At 45.1% G+C, this 24,005-nt stretch overlaps 1 protein-coding gene across 1 annotated transcript in view; it reads right to left on the bottom strand.

Annotated features, from left to right (window-relative positions):
• The window catches only part of ADA (adenosine deaminase), a 274,533-nt gene that overhangs the window by 71,855 nt on the left and 178,673 nt on the right, over positions 1-24,005 (bottom strand). Inside the window, exon 6 of the mRNA XM_086932554.1 lies at positions 18,160-18,284. Within this exon, the coding sequence (XP_086788680.1) occupies positions 18,160-18,284 (125 nt within the window). The remainder of the gene's footprint in view (positions 1-18,159; positions 18,285-24,005) is intronic.

The following is a 24,005-nucleotide window of genomic DNA, read 5'->3' as shown; positions in this document are numbered from 1 at the left end:
TCACGTTCTGTGCTGCTTTCTCAGAAGAGGCTGAATAAGTGCTTCAATTAGCAGTTTGTGACTCACAAGGCCTAGCTTTCAGCACAGCTGCCAAAATGTGTACAGACGCAATAGGCATCAGATAAGCACAACTGTTTTGCAAAAAGAGCACATCTTTTGTGGTTTTGTAGTCCCTAAACTTTGCAATGGTGCTTACGGGGTTTCCGCAAATCACATGCTCATACCTCAGACAGCAGTGGGTTGTCTGTGTATTCATCACCCATGCCAACACAAATACCACTGAGCTTGGATGATGCTAAACACCATTTAGCTTAGGCTGTTGAGCAGTACTTTGCGAGACTTTTGTACTGGAGGTGCACCTGGTTGGTATAGGTTTCAGTGGCGGGTGATAGGGAATGGTGGAGGAGGACGGTTTAGGAAAAAGAAAAAAAAAACTGTGGTGGTCGCCGTCGCCAGCCGCCGCCTCTCTTCCAGCAGGAACCAGGAAGCACACAGCCTCCCAGAATTCCCTGACCAATCACAATGCTGCCTTACAACAGCGATGTGATAGGCCTGAGTACCGTGGTTTGGCGCTCAAAGAGGGACTGGGAACCTGGGCATGTTCTCCAGCCCGGCTGTACAATGCAGCCTGTGGAGAAAATGCAAAGTGCGCATAAAGGTTTGGCCGGCCCGAGACAGCCGGCCTGGCACTTAAGGTGCAGCCACCACTACTCCTCTCTCGATTTCAGGCGTGCTCGGCCCCGTCCTGCCCTAACAACCTCGCTGCAGTGCAAAAGTGATACTCAAAATAAAATGGTAATAACGTTTCGTTACTATCATTTTATTTTTCCTTTGCACTGCTTGAAAGCAGTGGGGCGACCCTTCTCCGCCTTAGCGGAGAAACCATCCCTGATGGGTTTGCAATGTCTCCTATTGATGTTCGCAGGGTCGGACTGGGTTTTTGAGAAGTTGTGAGCCTGTTTTATGGTCTGATGGGCCGATTTTTACTGTTGATTTCCTTGATATTAAACAACCATTGCCTGCAGCAAGCTATAATGCATTCAGTTCCCATACTTTGCAAAATACTCATACACAGTGTCTTTAGAAGTTCAAAACTCGACAGATTTGCAAATGTGGGCCACTCCTTTTTAGCAGCTGGCTCGCTTACGGGGGCCACTTAAATTTTGGTGCCTGTGCTTATTTTATGTTCCAGTCCGACCCTGGATGTTTGCATGGCCCCTTGCCTGGAATCCACACTGTGCATACATTATAAAGGGTTTCACACTTCGCTAATGTCATTTATTGCTGAGCTGATTGGGGCTTTAATTGTACAAATCGTTTGCACACAAAAGTTGATCCTCAGTATCAATGGTGTTGCTTTGCATTGTGCGATCTCCAGCGCAAAATCTTATTAAATCTGGTCCTAACATGCGACTTAAAGAACTAAGGGAAATAAGCTCAACACAAAGCACTGTGGGAATGAAACGGTGCTGTGTGTGTAAATAAAAAACCAGCACAAAGCACGTACATGCCAAACAGTAGTTTTAGGCAAAGGAAAATTGACCTATTGGCATAGACACAATTGGCAAATATGGGTGGAATCATTAAGAAATCTACTGCAAACAGTCAGGCCATTTCATGCTGGCATAAATTGTCTTTGGAAACACAATAAAGAAATGATGGGGTTAGCTGATAACTATAATGATTTGTTTATTTTGGATTTTTCTATAGTGTCACTTGACCCATGGGGGTTTCAGGGTGCTTTACAATGTAGCAAAAGTGAGGAGATCGGGTCTCGTCTTACAATAAACCTGACACATTGGAGGAACAATAACCACCTTAAGAATAGCAAATTGAGAACTATTCCAACTAGGACGGTTCGGGAGGTGATGCGGAATGAGAAGGGGGAACGGAGGCAGGGAGTAGTTGGGTGGAAGTAAGAAAAACAGGAGAGCAGGAGGGGAAGGGAGAAGGGATGAGGCAGGGCAGCGGGGAAGATAGTCACTAGGGAGAGAGAGGCGGATGAGGTGAAGTAAAAGGAAACAGGAGTGTGGGGTTGCAGAAATATTATGGGAGGGATGAAGGAAAAGGCTGAGGGTGGAGTGGGGGGGAGATAAGAGAAGCCTTGGGGGACATCGGCAGGGCCGACTTTAGCGCTGGTGGCACCCGGTGCGACAATCATTTTTGGAGCCTCCATACTCCGTGACCACTTCCTCAGATTCTCACATTACCATTAGGCAAAGTTGCCTCTCATCTCTCCAATCATAAGTTATTGCTAAACACAGCATCCTCCTCCCCCGAGGTCAGCGCCCCCTCCACAGGTTACCACCCAGTTCGTCCGCACTGGTCTCACTGCCCTACAGCCGGCCCTGGACATCAGCGAGGCAGTGAAGAGGAGGCAAGACACAGTGGTAAGGGAGGTGGAAGTGGAAGAAAAAGAGAGGCAGGAGAAGAGAAGGGGTAGGCATGGGAGTGGACAAAAGGGTAGAGAAGTGGGGGAGGGTTAGAGAGGGAGCAGACAGGCAGGTGGGCTAAGGGTGGATGAAGAACAGAGTGAAGTTAATGAAAAAGGTGGGTCAAAGAAGAGACTAATAAGGAGCAGGAGAGGAAGAAAGGAAGGGCGAAGAAGAGATGACACAAGAAGAAAAGAGGGGGCACAAAGGTGGGGCAGAACTATTTTAGGACTAGTGTTCACAACCTAATTATTAAGGAGATCATTAACAGAGGATTTCAGTGCACCATCAGTTCAAGTACAAGAAGACATTTTGTATTGCTTGTTTAAGGATTAGCAGTTTTTGGTGGCCCTTTTCAGCTGAAGAGAGTATTTAAGGACTTCGAAAAGATTTGTGTTGCAGTCAATGCGGGAGATAACCATGGATTGGACAACTAGGCGGAAGACATTTGGTTGGGGAAAACTTCTGAGTTGAGATAGTCTGGTGGTTGATGTGGGATATCATAGCTAGAGAGTGGTCAATCCAAATGATTATATTCTGTACTTTAGATAAGAGACATGGGATGAAGTCAGAGGCTTCAAGTTCCTTGAGCCATTCAAAGTTGAATTAGAGATGGTAGTACTTGTCCATGAGGGCAAATTCAGGTTTGTCTAGCTTAAGTTGAAGTAAGTAGGTGGCCATGCTGTAGGGCAGCTTTTCTAAGCAGTCTTTCAAAGTGGGTATGTTGTGAAGGGAGTTAGTTTGAATGTAAATCTGGGAATCATCTGTGTATTGGTGGATCGTGCCATCTATGTGCTACTTTAAGTTTTTTTCAATGGCCCCCTGTACAAGTTAAATAGTATGGGAGGAAGGATGGAACCCTGGGAGAAACCACAGGTGATGTTGGATGTGTTGTATGAGGCAGTGCTGAGTTTCACCATCTGTTTGAGGCTGTTGAGAAAGGAAGTGAACCATCGGAGTACTTTTTCGCAGAAGCTAATGCAGGTCTCAATGGCTCTTTGGTGGTTAACAGTGTCAAAAGCCCCAGAATAGATGGGAAGAACAAATCAACATGCACTTTATTTGTCCAATGTGCTACTGATGTTTGTAAGTATTTTTACTGTGGTTGTTTCAGTGCTTTAACCCTTGCAAATTCCAGATTGATAGGGGCGATGAGATGGTTTTACATAGTTAAACTATGCCAAGTAAAACGACCCTTCCTTCACACAATCTTTAAAAGAAATGACATTTTGTAACTTCCATCTGTGCTGGATTAAACAGCATATATAGAAGTGACAAAATGGCATTTAAAGATTGTTTATGTGCAGGAAGGGAGACCTTCCTGCACATAAACAATCTTCCCCTGCACCAGACACCCTTGCACTATGGTGCAAGGGTGCCTGTGTTGGCGCTACACTGCAAAGTGTTGTGCCAGTGCAGGGAGAAATGCAAGGCTGCACCATACCCTTGTGCATATGTGCAGCCTTGCGTTTTTGAAGTGGCAGAGTGAGGCATTAAGCCATGATGGCTAACGCCTCACTCTGCCACTTCTTTGTAAATATCCCCCTGACTCCAATCCATGTCTAGGCCTGGGTGACAAAAACACTTGGTGCATACTTCCCAGAAAGCCACCACACAGGAAGGGTTGGGTGTGACAGGGTTGCATCAGCATCATCTGCATACTGATGGTCTTCCTGTGCTGGGAGAGGGAAAGGGCGTTGACACTTTAAAATTGTATAGGCTTTGTCTTAAAGGATTGATTTACCCCCTACTAATGTTTGGAGCCAGGGCTGGGTTGAAAGGGATTGTTGCACACTTCTAAAGAGTTTTTTAAGTCCCCCCTTGAACAAGGACAATTTTGAGTTTAAGTACAGGGCCTCTGGCCCTATGATTTTCGACACTCCGTGGACTTGTAACCATACGCTGCTGGCTCGACAAATGTCACATTGTGAGAGGACTGCTGGGCTGCTGGGAGAACCCGCCATTTGGGCTACCTGGTTTGTTGTGCTGGTCTGCTGCCTACTAATTGCTGGGCGGAAGAAGGGACTGCCAATGACAAACTACCTTTATATGCTGGCCTGCCACCTGCTCCCTGCTTTGGTGCCCCGCTAGTCATCTACAAGTGTTTGTTCACTTGCCCCCCTGATCTGGAAATCTGAGCCTAACCTAAAGATTGCCTCTAAGTCCTCTGCCATGAGGAAGTCCAGCAGCAGTGGGCTACTTATGGGCTGTGATCAGCAGCTCCACGCCTCAAACCTACAAGCAGCGCATGGTTAGTGATAATATTTGCTCCTAGTTTCTGCAGACTAGCACCTGGTGAGGGTTGCATTTTTTACTTCGTTTTTGTCTGTGGAGAGCACTGTCCGCCCCCGGCTTTTCTGCGAGAATTCCTAACTTACTGCCACCGCGAGTGAAGCTCTCCCCCTAGACACACCCGCATTGCCTTAGCAACCGGGATTCTTGCCCATGACATGTATACGGGGGTAGAGCAGCGTTGCCCTAGTGAGAAGGGGAAGTAATAAGTGAGAAGGTGTCACGAGGACCACCCTGTACACAGAGAAGTTCTCAGCGTCCGTGCTGGGAGCTCAGCTTCATAACCCCAGGGAGTGCCTCAAGGAAAGCAGGGAAACTCCGCTGGCATTACGCTGTGGGCGGCGCCCGGTGATGAAATCCGTGCTAGCTCTTCACTTTCAGAATCCTGAAGGTCATGCGTCACAGAAAGCTGCACCTGCCCCACTTGATGGGGCCAGACCTTGAGGATGCCCACACCCTTGCAAGTTGAGGCTTACCGGTCTCGAGGGCCCGGCAGTCGGTTGCCGCCATGGGCTAAGGAAGCCTCTTTCTTTCAGGACGGCTCAGGGTTGAGCAGCTGAATTTCTTTGTACACTTACTGCAGGGGACCTAGCAAGGTTGCCACAGGTCATCCTGCATTTGGTGCCTACCCCCTCTTTCACTGGATAAATATCCACCTGGAGGCATTAGCTCTGTAATTCGGTTGTATGACGATCCATCGTGAACTTTCATTTCGCGCGCGTTTACATAGCGTCATTTACATCGCAACGGTGCTTACATCGCTATAGTTTGCATCGCACGTTGTTGCGACGCTAATGCGGGCATATAGTTGGATAGCATGTCACATTGCAGCGGTTACATTGTGCGACATGACAACGCGATGTTTGTGCAACGTTTAAAGGGGCAGATTTATGTTAACTGGCGCATCCCCAGGGATGCACCAGTTAATGTGCGCCACAGCTACGCCACCCATGGTGCGCCGCATTTACAATGCGGCGCACCACGGTGCAATAGCGGCACAGATGCGTGTCGCATCTGTGCCGGAAATGTGGCGCATTGCTGGAGTTGCGTCGCAAGCGCGACGCAGCTCCAGCAAGGCTCGGGGGTGCCCCATCTACACAATGCTGCGTCAAGACCTACGCCTGCTTCAAGCAGGCGCAGGGTTTTGACGCAGCATTGGCCTGAAAGTGACTGAGTGAAATCTCATAGATTTCACTCAGCCACTTTCAGGAGGCGTTCCTGCGCAGGAACGCCCCCCCCTGCGCAGGAACGCCTCCTTATGGCGCAGGGCTTTACAACGTGACGCATCTCCTAGATGCGTCACGTTGTAAATAGGGTGCATTGTTTGCGCCGCCGTTGCGTCAAATAAAGTGACGCAATTGCGGCGCTTAAGAGGCGCAAGGGCATCATAAATCTGCCCCCCAATCTTTATAGCGTCCTGCTACCCACCTCCCTAGAGCTACATCGATCCACTCAGGCATTCCTTTCGTTTGCCCAGTCCTTGCCGCATTTTTAATTTATTGTTTTTAGTCTCCCATGGCCTCAGCTACAGGGGTCAGATCAGGAAATCGAGACCATGGCGTCCCTTCTCCTGCTCTCATGCTACCCCCTCTCCCCTCCTCCTGCCCGTTCCCTGCTGAGACCTCGCTCACAGCATGGTTGAAGTACCTGCCACGCTACCATCCTTTACTAATCCTTCACTAATACCTAAAAGAACCACCCTGTCAGCCCAACTACTTTCTACAAAACACAGCTCCTACAGGAAGGAGAAACTTGGCACAAAAGGCTCGGCGACTAGGTACAACTGCTGCCATTATAGGTTATTAAATACTTGGCAGGATGAGGAATGGATATCTAGGCTGTGAATACATAAAAAGTGGCGTTGATAGGAGGCTCGAACCCTGGCTGCCGCACCAAAGTCTGCAGAGGTATACGTTAGCCCACATCCTCTCACTGTCATCGATGCGGCAATTGTAAAATATATAAAATAAAAATCAACTGTTTGCACAGAAAAGGCCGTTTCTGATTAATTCCAAGGTACGTTCAGATTAATTCCAAGGTGATTAATTCCAAAGTACGTGACAGTCTTTTTACAAGGAAAAGCCCGTTTCTGTTAGGAAAATGCAGTTTCTGATTAATTCCAAGGTACGTTCAGATTAATTCCAAGGTGATTAATTCCAAAGTACGTGACAGTCTTTTTACAAGGAAAAGCCCGTTTCTGTTAGGAAAATGCAGTTTCTGATTAATTCCAAGGTATGTTCAGATTAATTCCAAGGTACGTGCCAGTCTGCATTTTTTGCCGTTTCTGATGAATTCCAAGGTACGTTCAGATTAGTTCCAAACAAGGAAAAGCCTGTTTCTTAATCCACCCCCCACCCAGCATCCATACATGCATCCATCTATCCATCCATCCATCCATCCATCCATCCATCCATCCATCCATCCATCCATCCCCCAGCACCCATCCATGCATCCATCCACCCCCAACCCAGAACCCATCCATCCATCCATCCCCCAGCACCCATCCATGCATCCATCCACCCCCACCCAGCACCCATCCATCCATCCACACTTTTATCCATCCATTCATCCATGCATCCATCCACCCCCCACCCAGCACCCATACATGCATCCATACACCCATCCATCCATCCCCCAGCACCCATCCATGCATCCTTCCACCCCCCACCCAACACCCATACACGCATCCATCCACCCATACACCCATTCATCCATCCCTTAATCCCCCAGCACCCATCCATGCATCCATCCACCCAGCACCCATCCATGCATCCATCCACCCAGCACCCATACATGCATTCATCCACCCATACACCCATCCATCCATCCATCCCCCAGCACCCATCCATGCATCCATCCACCCCCCACCCATCCATGCATCCATCCCCCCACCCAGCACTCATACATGCATCCATCCACCCATAAACCCATCCATCCTCCAGCACCCATCCATGCATCCATCCTCCCAGCACCCATACATGCATCCATCCACCCATACACCCATCTATCCATCCATCCATCCACCCACCCAGTCACCCACCACTCTGCGCCATTATAACATATCTAGGCTGTGAATACATAAAAAGTCGCGTTGATAGGAGGCTCGAACCCTGGCAATTGCGGCAATTGTAAGATATATAAAATAAAAACCAACTGTTTGCATTTGTTATATATAAAATAAAAATCAACTGTTTCCAAGGAAAAGGCCGTTTCTGATTAATTCCAAGGCAACTGTTTGCAAGGAAAAGGCCGTTTCTGATTAATTCCAAGGCAACTGTTTGCAAGGAAAAGGCCGTTTCTGATTAATTCCAAGGTACGTTCAGATTAATTGCAAGGTACGTGCCAGTCTTCATTTTTTGCAGTTTCTGATGAATTCCAAGGTACGTTCAGATTAATTCCAAGGTGATTAATTACACGTGCCAGTCTTCATTTTTTGCCGTTTCAACCCTGGCTGACATCAGATTAATTCCAAGGTGATTAATTACACGTGCCAGTCTTCATTCAAAGTCTGAATTCCAAGGTACGTGACAGTCTTTTTACAAGGAAAAGCCGTTGTAATGACATGTTTTGAATTTTTTTTATTTTTTATTGTAAAACATAAAAAACCAACAGCAGGTGCCTTACAACAGGAAGTCGGCCACAATATTCAGTTAACATGGCTGGACAGACGGGTTTCCCCTCAGGAAACAGAAGTCATATTGCATGCCGGCGGGCAGCCCAAGAGCATACAGTAGATTACGGGCAGTGCTAATAGCGTCTTTGTGAGTCCCACCACCCGAAACAACAGGATATTGGGAGACAGGATAATAACGAGTGGCAAGAGAGTAAAACATGTTTGAACAACAAGCAATCGATTAGCACAACCGATACCCAGTAACAAGCCGGCACGTAGGGAAAAACAAAGGAAACAATGCCACCCCCGAGGCCCGTCCACCCTATGGCTAGGACCATCCGTCTAATGGCACCCAATAACAAAAGCGATACAGGAGATTGAACATACAGAACAAAAAGGAGACAATACAACAAACCCCAACCCCCCACCCTGCACCCCTGCATAAGGCTTCCGCCCCACCCCAAATAGCAGTGTGCCTGTCGCCCCGACGAACTGGGTGCTAAAAGTAGAAAAAAGAGTGGGGGAGGAAATCGACATATAGGTGCCCGGACTCCCCTCCCCCTGCCAGAGACAAACAACCCCCAACTATAACCAAAAGATTCAGGATATTTAGTCAAAACAATCAGGGGAAGTTATAAGCATCACCCAACCCTCCGCAAAATAAGGTAGCAAATCCCGTATCCATTGTTTCCATAGTATCAGCCCCATTTAGACAATCTCATCCTTGGTCCTTCCGATCTGCAATGCGGGCTCTCACAGGCGGAACCACTCCCTCAACAGGAGAAGCGAAATGAAAAAAATGTTTAACAAAGTTCAGTCCAACAAAAGTCAAGAGTGGTAGGCCATCCAGATCTCCAGGCGCGCTCAAGCACCCCCTCTCCGACCGTGAGTCCAGACGCTGTTTCCTCTGAAAGCATGATGAAACTGCCAGGGAGGAAGAAAATGTCAGAACAATACAAAAGTCAGAAAAGAGAGACTCCGGAAACAGAGAGCAGAGTGGTTCCACCTCCATTGAACAAGATATCAATTGCGGCATTGTGCACACGAGTACAAGGGTATCCGCGGGTACTTTCTCACTGGCCAAGGGCTTCGATACTGCATCCTACTCGGGGCCATCATCTACCAACCAGGCGTGCACCGCGGGAGACCCCGCTCGCAAAAAGTCATGCAGCGAATCAGTGTCCGGTCTCAGGCCCACAGTCCCAACTGCTCCAGTGGACAGTTTGTGGACCATGACTTCCACGTGCAAATGTAGAGCCCAGATAGCGGCCAAGATGGTCCTCAGTGACGGTTCGCACTCCGTCCGACCCATTTCCGCTCGATCAATGGCAGGCAAGGTCCACGACCCCAGAGTGACCAACTCTCCGAGGGAACAGGCAAGAACGGAGCGGACGGCCACGCAGGGTGGCCAATCAAGTACCGCCACAGCAAGCGATCCTCCGTTGCCGCGAGCGAGGACCCCAACCCTTCGAACCCGGGGAGGGACCGCACCCGGTCTCCGGGATAGGAGACTCCCGCCCACGGCCACAACAGCCTCGCAGCACCACTTCTTCGATATTAACCAGGCCGATTGACCGCCATCAGAATCGGGCAAAATGACCTCCGCAGCGAGAGACCGGACCCCGTCCAGGTCCCACGGCCGATGTTGTTCAACTGCAACCCGGCCGGGCCAGTACTCGAGGTCCCGGCTCACCAGCTGGGCTAGGCCGAGAATTACAACACCATGTAACTCCGTCGATCGAGTCGGTAGAACACTCGGGATTGCACCATCGGACTCAGCAACGGTTCCTACAGATGGAGGTCGGGCTTAAAATCAGGATATCTAACAGGATAGTCCGGCGGGAGACGGAGGCCGGCGGAGCCGGGAGCCTAAGCGGCCATCTTGTTTGCGAGCGTAGCTCCTCCCCTCCTGTAATGGCATGTTAACATCGCATGCGTTGTAATTGCATGCGATGTTAATGGCATTGCGTCGTTGTAGCATGAGGACTAAAAGCATGCGATGTCAACGACCATGCAATGTCAAAGTCGCGGTGCGATAGCACCGCAATGTTTTGACCCCGATGTGATGGGTGTTTCCCCTGTAATTCACCCGTAGTGGCGGCCCAATCACTCCTGTAAGTTGTTGCATCGAGAAGCTTATAAATCACTGCATTTCATATTGTAGGTGTGCAGGGGCTCCTGCAGGTCATGCTTTTGGCATAAACACACCCATTACAACTAGGCCATAGTACTGACCATAACCATGCCAAAAGGAGGGCAGCTGTTCCAGGGCGCATGCTCCCTTATTGTTACTGATGTGCTTAGGGTGGTATGCTGTGATTTATGTACCACTGGTGATATTGGGTGATTTATGTGTTATGCCTCTAACCTAACTGCTGCATTTCCTGCCCTGATGTTCTAATATGTCATTTTGATTCTTGCACTGTCAGGATAATGAGTACTATCACAGGATTTACATAATATGCAAAGTATTTATGATTCATGTCGTTTTGGTCTGAGTTTATGTATAAAATACTATATATTTTATTAAGCCTGTGTTTGAGTCTCTTTGTGGTGTATTCATTGTATTTCTGTGTGAGTGTGTTGCGAAACGCTTTACACATTGCTTTTGATGATAAGTCTGCCTGCTCTGTGCCAAGCTACCAGAGGGTGAGCAAAGGCTATCTTTGGTGTGTAACTGACTTACCCTGACTAGAGTGGTGGGGTCTGCCTGCCTTAGGTGCATACACTAGCCAACCAGAAACCCCATTTCTAACAGTGTACATTACAACCTTTTTTCTATGCTTATGTATACGCTGTCAAGGTAGCTGAGTGAAATACATCTCTTTGCTGATATCTACTGCTGTTTTATTTAGAAGAGATATTTTTTAATGTAAGGCTTTTATGAACGTCATGCTTTTTGTTATCAATATTACTTTTGAAAGAGCAAATAATGAATAAAAATGTAATCAAATAGTTATATAGTAGCCTACTACTATGTTACAATGTCACTTAATCACTTTATAAAAATGGAGACGGAAAATAAATCAGTATCTAAAAGGGAACTCAAAATCATGGAAAATAAATATTGGTTATTTAATGACAACAAATAAATAAAAACGCACACACTGAACCAGATTTATCACGGAGTTGAAGGGGCTATTCAAGTGAAGGGAGCCAAAGGGTAAAGTGGTCTGACTCACTGCCCCACGTTGCATGCTGTGGTGGGCAGAAACAAAACGTAAATGTTAATTTAACATATCAACAGATGAAGCCCACTTACAGTGTTTGGATATTATGCATGCTTAAAAACGAAACAATAGTCTGACTACACGGCTAAAGCTGTATAAAGGCCAGACCTAAAAAAAAAAAAACAGGTACTCAGGTAGATGCAGAGCCAGCGCAGCTGATATTGTCCCTGTTATTTATAGCGCTCAAAGGTGGAAACCTGTTGTGCATAGCGCTACCTATAGAAGGGCGGCAAAACACTCACGAGACCCAGAAGCATATAGTGAACGCCCTGCAAAGGCACTAATACATTTCATTCCTTAAGCTGCCACAATAAAAAGTGCACGACTCGTGCTCTCTGAAAGAAAGGGCCCTTTACCCACTATCTCAGATAAGGATGGAATTTCCTGAATCAGCACAGATAAAAAAGCCATTGCACAAAACAGGCTCCATATAGTAAGCCAAGACTACTCATTAAGCGACTGCCTCTATCTTTTTATTAGTCTTGTTAAACATTCATTTATGACGTGGTTGTTATTTCCAGGGTCTCCAAAGAAAAGCTGAAACTTGAGAATCAAAGCCGAATGCGTTCTAGCCAAATTAATACTTTCTGTTTGAAAAGGGTCTGAGATTGTGCATAGGGAAGGCTGTTTGGTTAAGAAAATATGCACAGTAGCCTGAACTGAATAAAGTTTTTTTTAGCGCATACTACAAACTGAGCTGCTTCTAGGCACTCCCAATGTGTAGCAGATGAAGGAACTGACGATGAAATAGATAAAGCGATGTGCCCAGGATCATACAGTTTGGTGAAGTTGGTGAACTGGGGTATGGAACCATGTTTCCTTGTTCCTTGTTACAAAGTATACCACTAGATAAGGGTACAACGGTACAGGCCTGGTGTAGCTCCTTACTCTGGCCACCCCTAATGGATAGACATGACAGTTTTTTTGTCAGTGTTCTTACCCCTCTGCGCCCGCTCACTGGCATTTCATGCTAGGAGCACCTATATGACAAAAGCGCGTATTTATCACTGCTACATGAGTGTGGTCCTAGCGTATCTTAGCGGTGCATTTATATGATGTCTGAGCCTATCAATCTAAAACCGAGATAGCACTGATCTGTGAGCCTGGGACATGTAAGGCCTGAGATTAATGCAATTATTTTATATTTATCCATCTGCCCTTCAAGTGAAATGCAACATTAAAAACATGCAATGAAAAAGGAAATCCTTGAGAGATGGGAGTGTCTTTACTGATTATGTGTCGTGTTTTTGTTTTTGTTTTTATTTTTAGAAAATGCTGTAAAGAAAACACAGTTTTCTCAAAATCCCAACAGCCCTGGGTAGGATCAGCCTTGATTAGCACACCTTAACATTTTTGGAATATATCATGCCTTCACTATCAGAACCGATGGCTTTTTAGCCAATTAATTTGAACAGGGCAGTTTAAAATGTCCCTGACTCTGTCACCCCCAGACTTCCCCAGTGACGTTAAGAATATTCACTGAGGGCCCGATGTAGGTGGCCCTTTAACGGCCGGTAACGGCCGATTCAGCCGTTACCGACCGGTAAATGGGTTTTTGGGATGTAGGGGGCCTATTTTACCGATTCGGTAAATTTACCGAATCGGTAAAATACCGAATCGGTATGATTCGGTATTTAAGAAGTGGTAAAATTAAATTACCTACATCGGGCCCTTAGTGCAATTCGGAGAGAGCGTTTTACCGCTTACACTTTAACGATCACCTGATGTCATTGTTCATCCCAATAAATTCTGAGAATTTTGGAAGTATTTAGACAGAAGCAGAGTATTCTTAGAGGTAAAGCAAAAGGACAAAGCTGTGATCACAGAACAGTGATAAGCAGCACTAGCTGAAAGGGAACAGTGCCTTGCAGGAGTGCTTAATCAGTGGTGGTGCTTGCAGGTGGAGACTGCAAGGACTCCTTTTTTGAGACCGGGACTTATTTTCCTCACCAGGATGTGATAGAGACCTGGAGAGAGAAAGGCAAAAGAGGGAGGCAGAAAGATGAAGAGAAACACATGAAAACAGCAACAGCAGGAGGAGGAAGGATAAAAAAAGAGCCTCCAAGAATGAGATAAACTGACAAGAAGTGAAGGGTGGTGGAAGTAATAGGTGTGAGGTGGAACCCAGACATGGTCGGGGTTCCACGACCATAGTTGTGGCAGCCTTGGCGCTAAAATAAACTTTGGGCCCCTCCACCTTTTTTATTTTTACAAAGTAAACACTGCCTCCCAGGTCAATTATGTTTTTTAGGTGCACATAGCTCTTAATATATACAAAAGAAAGTGCAGCCCTCTTTACATGCGCGCGTTCTGAGGAAGTCAGCAGCCCTGGACAATGTTGCGATTATGTGTAAACCAATGAAAAAGAAAAACAGGCCTGTAGCCAGTATCTGAGTGTTGGTTTCCGCCTCTTGGAGCAGATCGTTTGCAGAACAACAAGGTTTTAAGAGTCAAACTGACAAGCAGGAGAGGTAAACATAATTACGTGTAAATTGCACAAAGGTAAATTCGGTCATAAAATGTAAGTGTACAACTAAATTTAACTCATACACACCTGCCAGGAATCCACAACGGAATTCCTGACTGCGGGTGGAGATTTCCAGAGTAGGAAGGGGAATACATCTCCCCCAATAGGGAGGAAGAGGGAAGCAGGGAGGGGATTCCATTTTCCTCACAAACAAATAAAAAAATATATAAAATGTGTATTTGCATAAGGATTTAAATCCCCTGTGCATAGTTTTACCGCATTGAAAATTGCGTGAGTTCCATGCCATCCGCATGCAAAGATGTGCCAGGCACAGCTTTACTTGAAAATTCGAATCGGATCTTGTGGATTGCACGAAGTAGTACATTTACACCAGACATAGATGTAAATATATTAATGTAATTGTACTCCTTCGTTAGTGAATTAGCCCCACCGTGCGTTACAGACAAGAGGATGCTATTCAAGGGTTATTCCCAGAATGCAGAAGTGAACCTGACTGACACTGTCTCAAGCTTGCATAACTATTTTTCATGAAGTATGTCTGGCCACGTGCTCTGAAGTGGGCCCTATATGGTTCTGGAAATTTCAGTGATGCGACATGCTATCTACTGTGTCTGACCACATTTCTTAGAAACTGTGCACTCTGGTCTCTGCGGGTTGTGGTCTTGAACTCTACAGAAGCACTGACACTTCAAAATGTCTGTCACGGATGTAGTGTTCATGGGTGTCGAATTATCAAAATACTAGCAAGACATTAAGCACTGTATGAGCCCTCCAACAGGACTGACCTCCTAGTCTCACCGTTAGTCCATTGACACCTTCTTGACTGCAACTGGGTGGGGTTGAGAAAGTCCAGCAATGGCAACTACACAGATTCTGAGACATGTTTATTTTCTGTCCTTGCACACCATTCATGAACCTTGGAGTTCCAAGGGCACAGCCAGATGTACAAGTGTGCAAGCGAGGGGCAGCACGTTACTCTTGGCTACACCTAATGGGCGGCCATGACAGTTGTATTTTGTCAGCCTTTTTTTACTGGCATCTCATGCTAGAAGCTGAAAGCTATGGCCAAAGAGCCCACTACTCTCAAACCCAACTCAAACAAGAGTCATGGAGGCTACGCAGAGGCGAAATACAGGCCACGCAGAGCAGATAAGGCAAACTTTCACGCCCCCGGTGGAGTGGGCAGGTCAAGGGGCACACGCCAAGCGAGCCAAAACTTCTTCACACACAGGAGACTAGCCTTGTACTTGAATCCACCTGGCACTGTTGAAGCCGGGGGACCACATTGTTTTGGTAATTCCAAGTTGTATTAAGGTATTTGTGTCTAATTGACACTTCTTGCACGTGCGATTATGTACACCGCGCACACTAGATGTAGATAACGTATAATAAGGTCCTGAAGAATCGCTAGTTCATTGAACAGGAAAGCGAGAAACATGTTGACCAATAAAATCCAACAAGGACACCACCACACGAGCCATTAATCTCAACGTGTGAGCCTTGCACACTGTTTTTAGCAAGGATAGGAGACCCCCAGAATAAAGTTGTCCTTCTAGGTACTCCGAATCCTTTTTTAATCATTTAATCTAATAGTTCTGGCCCCACACCCGCACTTCACCAAACAGCAGTTGGATAGAAGATCTCCGATAAAGTGTCCCTATTTAGGGAGCCCGTTGGGTATTGCACCCCCGACTCAACGAGGAGCAGCCCATATGATGAAGCATGACACCTGAAAGGGTATGTGAGGGCATTAAGATCCAACATATGGATCCCTACCTATATCCTTCCTCGATATAGTGGGACCTAGTCTCTTGCGACTCTCCCTGTACACTCTATAGAGGAACAGCACAATCTCTCTCCTTGTACATAAACCTAATGGGCGGCCATGACAGTTGTATTTTGTCAGCCTTTTTTTACTGGCATCTCATGCTAGAAGCTGAAAGCTGTGGCCAAAGAGCCCACTCCGCTCAAACCCAACTCAAACAAGAGTCATGGCGGCTATGCAGAGGTGAAATACAGGCTCCGCAGTGAAGGTAGGGCAAACTTTCACGCCCCACAACCTTCAGGTGACCCCCCCCCAGCTTATGAGCAAGAGATCTCTGTGAGAAATGGGAGACCAAGGGGCCCCTCTTCATATTCTGCAGGGGGCCCCATCATTTTGCATCACACCACTCCAGCTACTCTGGCTACAACTGAGACTGCACTTCTGGTTCATACTAGAAGATAATTTAAACTGTTCAGCAGACCAGAACAGAAGGCTACACACACAGGTATCAGAATTCAGAAAATATCTTGAAAAGAAAAGTACAAGAATGGTGTTGCTCTTGAAAAAATATATTTTTAGTCTGAGAATCCTGTTTGTGGACATGTCGTCCTGTGGAGGCAGGCTTTACTTGAATCACAGAAACCCTCCCAGCTTCCTAGCACTTAAGAAGTAAAATTATAGGCTTCTACTTTTACATTTTTTTGTTTTTGTATACCTGATTACTTTCTTTTCATAGGCCTGTAAGGGATTTTTGCAGAGAAAACAAAAAAATATGGATACAAACAATAGGGTGTAAAAAAATAAATATGGATAAAAAAAGACGGCAATGCTAGAAAAATAAATACCATAGAAGTGTGAGCCTCAGTAGGCATATTGAGGAACAAAGCTAACATATTTTATACATGAAGAGGTGTTCTAACGAAATACAAAAAACTGAAAATATAATTGATAAGATTTAACAGCCTGAATTAAGTGTTCTGTGTGATGAACACAAATGTGAAGTCGTTAGTCACTTCCTTCAAGAATCACAAATGTGGTGAGCAACAATGATTGTCACAAAAAAGTATATAACACACTTAAACACTATGGATCCTTTTAAGCACTATTTGTGGATACCATATTTCATATCAACCAGAAATTTGGAATTTGGACTCTGGCTTTCTGCTGGAATTTTCTCAGCTGTCAAGAGTACTGAAGTTGCTGTTCACTACTATAATAGTATTAGTAATATCCGTTATCTGGAGAATGACACACTAGTAATGAATAATTGACAAATGGCTCGGTAACGACATACCATATACCTGAGTAATATCCATTTTATGACAAAAGCAATAAATATTAAAAGAGAGGCTAAGGTCCAAATCAATACCACATAAGATAACTATTGCGTCATGTGGTTCTGTTTTCAGGTCAATAAATGTGCTGTCGATGCAGTAAGGACCCGGTCTGCTAACAGGCATGTCACACTGCAGTCAGCGTTCATGAAAACCGACTGGTTCATAATTGGGGCTTTATTTTACAGTGCGATTGATATACCAATAAGTCATATGCAAATGTGGATTTGCATGCATTGCGAAACGTTCTACCTAATAAATATTAATTATGCGGTAGGAATTCTGTGACTCCCTACAGAGGAAAGAATGGAAGCCTGCTGGGTCTGCTGACCCTCTTCCTTGAGTACGCATTCCTAGCTGAGAAAAACTTTTTTTTTTAAAGCAACCCGTGGTTTTTAAAGGAACAGGCGCGGCTTTTAAAATAAAGTTTTTCCTGCTAGTAAGTACATTGTATGAAGCATACAGTGGGCTCTCGACCTCTGTCTGCTTCTCCAAGACTGGCAGCTAGAAATCTTAAAAGGGAAGCTGTTCCACAGGGTTCCTTTCAGGTGTAGCTTGTACGCGACTGGAAAATTAAATAGCGCTTTGCAAATGCATGTTTTTTTGCCCTGAAACACTGCAAATGCTGAAAAAGATATACAAATAGTCATATACTTGATGCACATCCAAAATGAAATATAATACAATAACAACGTATAGTGTTGTCTAGGAGTTTCCAGTATAGACCCTGAAGGACAAACGCATGCCAGATTTTCACGAATTCCAAAAAACTGTAGTTACATACAATGACACTAAATGGAGCTCAACTACCTAGCAAATAGTGTGAAACCCGAGGTTGGAACCCCTCATTGTAGACATTAAGATATTTAAACCTGTAGTACAAACATGATGGATTATTGTATATGTTTAAGTAGAATGCCTTAAACAAGGTCAAATTGGATGAGAATCTTTGGCAATAGTTTTCTGTGGGTAATAACTTTCATTAGGTAAAGGTGTTCTACAAACCTCATAGGCCTTTCTATGTCCTGGAAAGGACTCAATATTCAACGACTCGTCCCCAGCCAGGTCAATGGCGACCACTGTGTCGTTCCGATACTTCTTGCATAGCTCCACCACCTCAGATGACCAATCTGCCAGTTATAAGAATGAAAAGAATTATTCACCAAAAATTCTTTCCTCAAACTAAAGATCTACTTGATGTAGTCAGTTAGGACATCCTTCCCATTGAGTGAACCACCAATCGTAACTGCCTGCCGTCAGTGGACTTTTCATGAAAACGTGCATCTCGTTCATGATTCGATTTTCTTATTAAAACAATCAACCTGGTGTTCTGAAAAAATACCTCTAATTAATTGTCAAGAATCAGCCCAATTGTTAATAGGGAGTTTAGTTTCATATATCAGTGTCTCATAATACTTGAGGCAAGGATAAACTGAATAAATTTCATGTCATTAAAGAGCCGAGTACAGTAAATTATTTTAAAGGCTGAACTGGCCTTAGCGGGCATCGGGCGTTTTCCCGGTGGGCCGGAAGGGTGCGGGCTGGTTTGCGTTCTCAGTCTGGCCTGACTATTTTCAAACAATTTATACTTGCTACTCGACCCGACCAGATATCACTAAGCTGTGTGCAACCCCCTGAAAAAGGCTTCATTTATGGTCCAACCTACTTGGTAGCACAGCAACTTCTAATCCCCTGTCCTGGGAGTGTGTTTGAAATAACATTGTTTTGGCCCCAGATTGATTCCTATTTTCTAGACCTAAATTAAATCTATTATGATCCATATATTTAAGTATTAGATGTTTTCGTGCTTTGATCTTTTGATTTGTTTTATTCTTATTGATTGTTTTGGGTTTATCCATATTTTTGTTTGTAACTGTTCTAATGGAATAGTGGTGATGCTGATGGCCCTTAGGAGGTAACAGCGTTTCCATGAGGTGTGTTACTTCCACGTCACTTTTTATATCAACGATCCCCCTGATATACCATTTAATGCACACTTCCATAATATGCAATATATCTACACCAAAAGTTGCACGTCTGTGGGTATTTTATAGACCCTTTTGGTTGCCTTACAAAAGATTGATGTGTTGATAATTCAACATTTTAATATTTTGATGACATATTTTGGACATTCTACACCTGAAATTTGTGTAGGAAAGTGCTGTCAAATAAACGTTATTGACGTAGCTTATCGACTGAAAATGCATGTGTACAGCAATATCCAGAATACAATGTATTTTGAAATATATTCTGAAAGTGTGTGAATAGTAAAATAAAATGATTATTACAACAAATTCAGAGAGTCACCATGAAAAAGTAGGAAACAGTTAGCAGTAAGAAGAGCACCAGAGAGAAAGGGAAGCAAGGGATTAAAATAGAAGAGAGAATGATAGAGAGAGCAAGAGTGAAAGAAAGAAATATTAAGATAGTGAGAAAGGGAGAAAGTATGAGAAAAAGCAACAGACAGTGATGCATAGTGACTGAAATTAAGAAAATTATAGTGAGAAAGAATAATATGGAGAGAATTAGAGAAGACGAGTGTGAGAAACAAGATAGTGAGTAATATAGAGAAAGAAAGAGCACAGAAAGGGAGAAAGACCACAGAAAGTTAAAGGAAAGAAAGACAGAGAGCTAGCCAGTTAGAGGGGAAAAGAGACAAGAGAGAGATAAAAAGGAGAAGAACTAGTTAAAATGTAAGAGAGAAAGAGAGAGCTATTTCCTACGTTTACAACTCCACCAACCAGCACGAATTGACCAGTAATATGCACATACTAGCATTATTCCTAAAAGTTCCCTATGCATTTTCCGCCAAAGATGAAATTGAGCAAAATATTTAATTTCACATGGTAGGTAGCTTGGATGTATTTTCCTACCGAGATATGTACATGCTGCTAATAGCAGCCAGGTGGGAAGACAAGGGGTAAGCAGTTTAGAAATGGTGGAAAATTAAGATTTTCAAAACTGGAGGTGTTAAAGAAAATCGAGATTTTATTAAAGACACTGAGGCTCAGGTTATGTGCAATCTCCTTTATTCCGTTCCACACGACAAAACAAAATTCCATAGCAACAGTAGAGAAAATACATAAACAACATTAGTTAACATCAGGAATGCAGCCTCTTTAACTCCTTCGCTGCGGGGGTAATTCCCCCGCTGTGCTGGGGGGGGCGCGCACAGCGCCCGCATGCTCATGACGAGCTGAGCTCGTCATGAGCCACAGTGCTCCTGTGCTCATGACGAGCTCAGCTCGTCACAGGTGCATTGGTTCCCGTGGAACGCTCAGCACAGCAGGGGAATTCTCCCCGCACCTGAGTGATCCACGGCCCATGACGAGCTGAGCTCGTCATGAGCACCGGAGCACCGTGCCTCATGACGAGCTCAGCTCGTCATGAGCATGCAAAAGGTTAATGCTCCCTTCATAAAGAAGAGTCATGTCCTCCTTCTTGCAAAAATCTCAAATAGAACTCCTTCCACAAGAATTTCTTCAACATCTCGAGATGTGAAGCTCCTCCAAAACGTTCCTACATTTAACCAATAGACTAAACCCAAACCATCATTAGTGCTTCTATTTGGATGAAAAACCAAGTCTATCGATATCATCAACATATATAATTTTAAATAAAGATTATTACTGTTAGTATATCACTAAACAAACTATATTCACAAAAATGAACTCCTCCTCAATTTAGGTGGGGATAATCTGAGCCTTTATAACTCTAATAAAATCTTGGTTTTCTTTAAAACTTTCAGCTTCTAGACCACAAGCTCCAATTATGTGCAAGATCAAAGCCCTTTTCCATTGGACACTCGTCTAAATGATATCAAGCAGAGTGACATCGCTAACTTCCAAGACAGCAATTTTATGGGTAAATCCTTACTGCATGGCCAGTTAAGTAGCAAATGTAAAACTATTTTCACATCCAACAAAACAGAACATTCAGCTCGTGAAGGTCTCCAAATTAATGCTTACCGTCAATCTACATAACAAACTCAATTTTCCCACATGTATTCCGTCCACTAATGAATGTTCTTCAGAAATTGAGGATCTGTAAGTGTTTAGCGTTTGATAAGACAAACCAGTTTAAAACACATTCACCAAAATATTCGCCACCTGCACCACAGGTGTCCATAGAATCAAATCCCTACTCGTGGCACCAAGTACTTCATGCTTTCCAAGCTGTACCACATCTTTTTCTCGTTCCCGGTGGCCCATGCTTCTTTCACCAACTCTGAAGCCTCTTTCGGAAAGCGGCTGATTCTCCATGCACTCCTGAAATCCTCTATGCCCTCAACTGTAATTGTCCTGCTAGAACCAACTCATAAAAATACTCTTGGACATTCGTCAGTTGTTCCAGATACACTGGCAGCAACAATGGAATCTGAACATTCAAACCTTTTCCTATTGAAAACCACTCCTGAGCTTGGCACCAAGGTGTAATCAAATCAAAAATACTCAGTCCCTTTCCATCTGTAACTCTCCATCAAAATCATTGAAAAGGGTGAAATGCATATGCCACTACCCTCAGTCAAACATATAGGAAATCATCATCTGCCTCTTCCCCTAGAAATGGCCCCCTACAGACATATCTCTGAAGTTGCTTCAAATGTCTTAAGGCAAAGAGATTTATCTTTAGTGGACATGTAATGACAGAAACACTCTCTGTTTAACTTCCACTTGCTAGAATCTGTCAACAAACGTATGTTCCAATCGGCCTCCATAGTCAGTCTTCCCAGAACACTTTCTGCTCTCACTGTATCGGTTTTTCTAAACAATAATGTAAACATTCAGTCAACTTCTTTGACCTTGCACCACCAACATAGTTTATATATCTGACAGCTGACACACTGTCCATTCTCAACAAAATGGTTCTCTCCTCTCCCTTCAATAGACTTTTCACAGCAAAAGAGTCTGACAAAAGCTTTAAACAATTGATATGTAAAGTCTGTTCTTCCTTTGACCACTTTCCAATTGAACATTACCCCGTCATCACACCCCAACCTCTTTGTCTGGCATCCGACTCTAGTACATTGCCTCCGAAAATAGACCTGCCATTCCAGTCCTCTATATTCCTTCTCCACTAGAGGATTTCTTCTCCTGCATCCCCATTCAATCTCACATGGTTGTGATACCAGCATCCTTTGGACGTGTATTCTTCCTCCAATCTCTGTAATAACTGATAAGGAAGTGGACCTGGAAAATTAGCTTGGATGGTTGCCGCTACCAACCTTATACAAGCTAAATCTTTCAGAAGATATGATTCTTTTTACCAGGATCTTTCTCAATTGTATCCTTACTTGTTTTACCTTGTCTGTTGGTGTACTTAATTAGGAGGAATCTGAATCTATCATAAAATCTAATTATTACAACTTCCTGATCTGTGGTAAAATAACTTTTACTTGACACTATGTCACCAAGTCCTTCCAACAATTCTATTGTCATTTTCAAATGATCCAACAATATTTTGTGATTATGGGCCATAATCAATATATCGTCCAAATATACTAATAATTAACCACATGCTGCGTTAAAAAAATTACAACAAGTCTAATTTTGCTAAGCACCATGTTGCAGAAGACAAATCAAACAGTACATTTCCATCATGGGGAGACGCATCGACCCTGCCACCAGTTCTTGCTTGGGGAGAGCGGGGGAGGCAGCGGGACTACCTGTCCCAGGAGGCTGCGAGCAGCGGACCGGCAGCCCCACCCCTGGACACCGGGGAACTTTGAAATACTTCTCGCTCCTCCCGCTTCGCGGGAGACGCATCGACCCTGCTACCAGTTCTTGCTTGGGGAGAGCGGGGGACGCAGCGGGACTTCCTGTCCCAGGAGGCTGCGAGCAGCGGACCGGCAGCCCCACCCCCTAGACACTGGGGAACTTTTAAATACTTCTCGCGCCTCCCGCTTCGCGGGAGACGCATCGACCCTGCCACCAGTTCTTGCTTGGGGAGAGCAGGGGACGCAGCGGGACTACCTGTCCCAGGAGGCTGCGAGCAGCGGACCGGCAGCCCCACCCCCTGGACACCGGGGAACTTTGAAATACTTCTCGCGCCTCCCGCTTCGCGGGAGACTCATCGGCCCTGCCACCAGTTCTTGTTTGGGGAGAGCGGGGGTCGCAGCGGGACTACCTGTCCCAGAAGGCTGCGAGCAGCGGACCGGCAGCCCCACCCCCTGGATACCGGGGAGGATATAATCAACGCTGTATTTCCGGCCCGCGGGACGCGCGCGGGCGGCGCCGGGCTAAGCCCGGGCAAAGGGCGGGCCCTCTGTGGCCCTCCGAGGCACGAAGAGGACGGGACGGGGCCACTCCCCCTGACTTCATCCCACTGCTAAGGTAACAACTTTCTGATCATCCTGACATTTTGGCAAGTGATCACAAACTGGACCTTTCTTGACAATTCTCTAATACCCTTTGAATTTCTTGAGGCTTTGTTATAGCCTAACATTTGCACACCCCATGATGACTCACAAGGGGGCGACCAATAAATCAATCAGCCAGAGAGCCTTGCACTCAGGGCCACAAATACTAGGAAGGCCATCTCCACCCACCGCCATTATGAATGAATCTGCCAACTCTAGCATATCCATTAATCAACTGCCCGACCCTACGAATGGTATAGCGCAACATCTCTCGCTCCTGGACGAGCTAAATTCCCTCTGTAAAACAAGCTATGCCACTGTGGAAGCCAGAAACGAAATCAAAAGCTCTTCCCCTTGCCTCACTAAACGATCTAGTATGTCAACCCCAATCGCCAGTCCCCTGGTACAACTTCCCCAATCCAAAAATGCCAATACACCAAACACAGTTTTTCCTCAGCCCGCATCTAGCAAAAGGAAGTGGGATGGGGCCAAC

Source organism: Lissotriton vulgaris, chromosome 7 (assembly GCF_964263255.1).
Source record: "Lissotriton vulgaris chromosome 7, aLisVul1.2, whole genome shotgun sequence".
Taxonomy (NCBI): Eukaryota; Metazoa; Chordata; class Amphibia; order Caudata; family Salamandridae; genus Lissotriton; species Lissotriton vulgaris.
The sequence above is the reverse complement of the archived record's forward strand: the minus strand, read 5'-3'. Positions and strand labels throughout refer to the sequence as shown.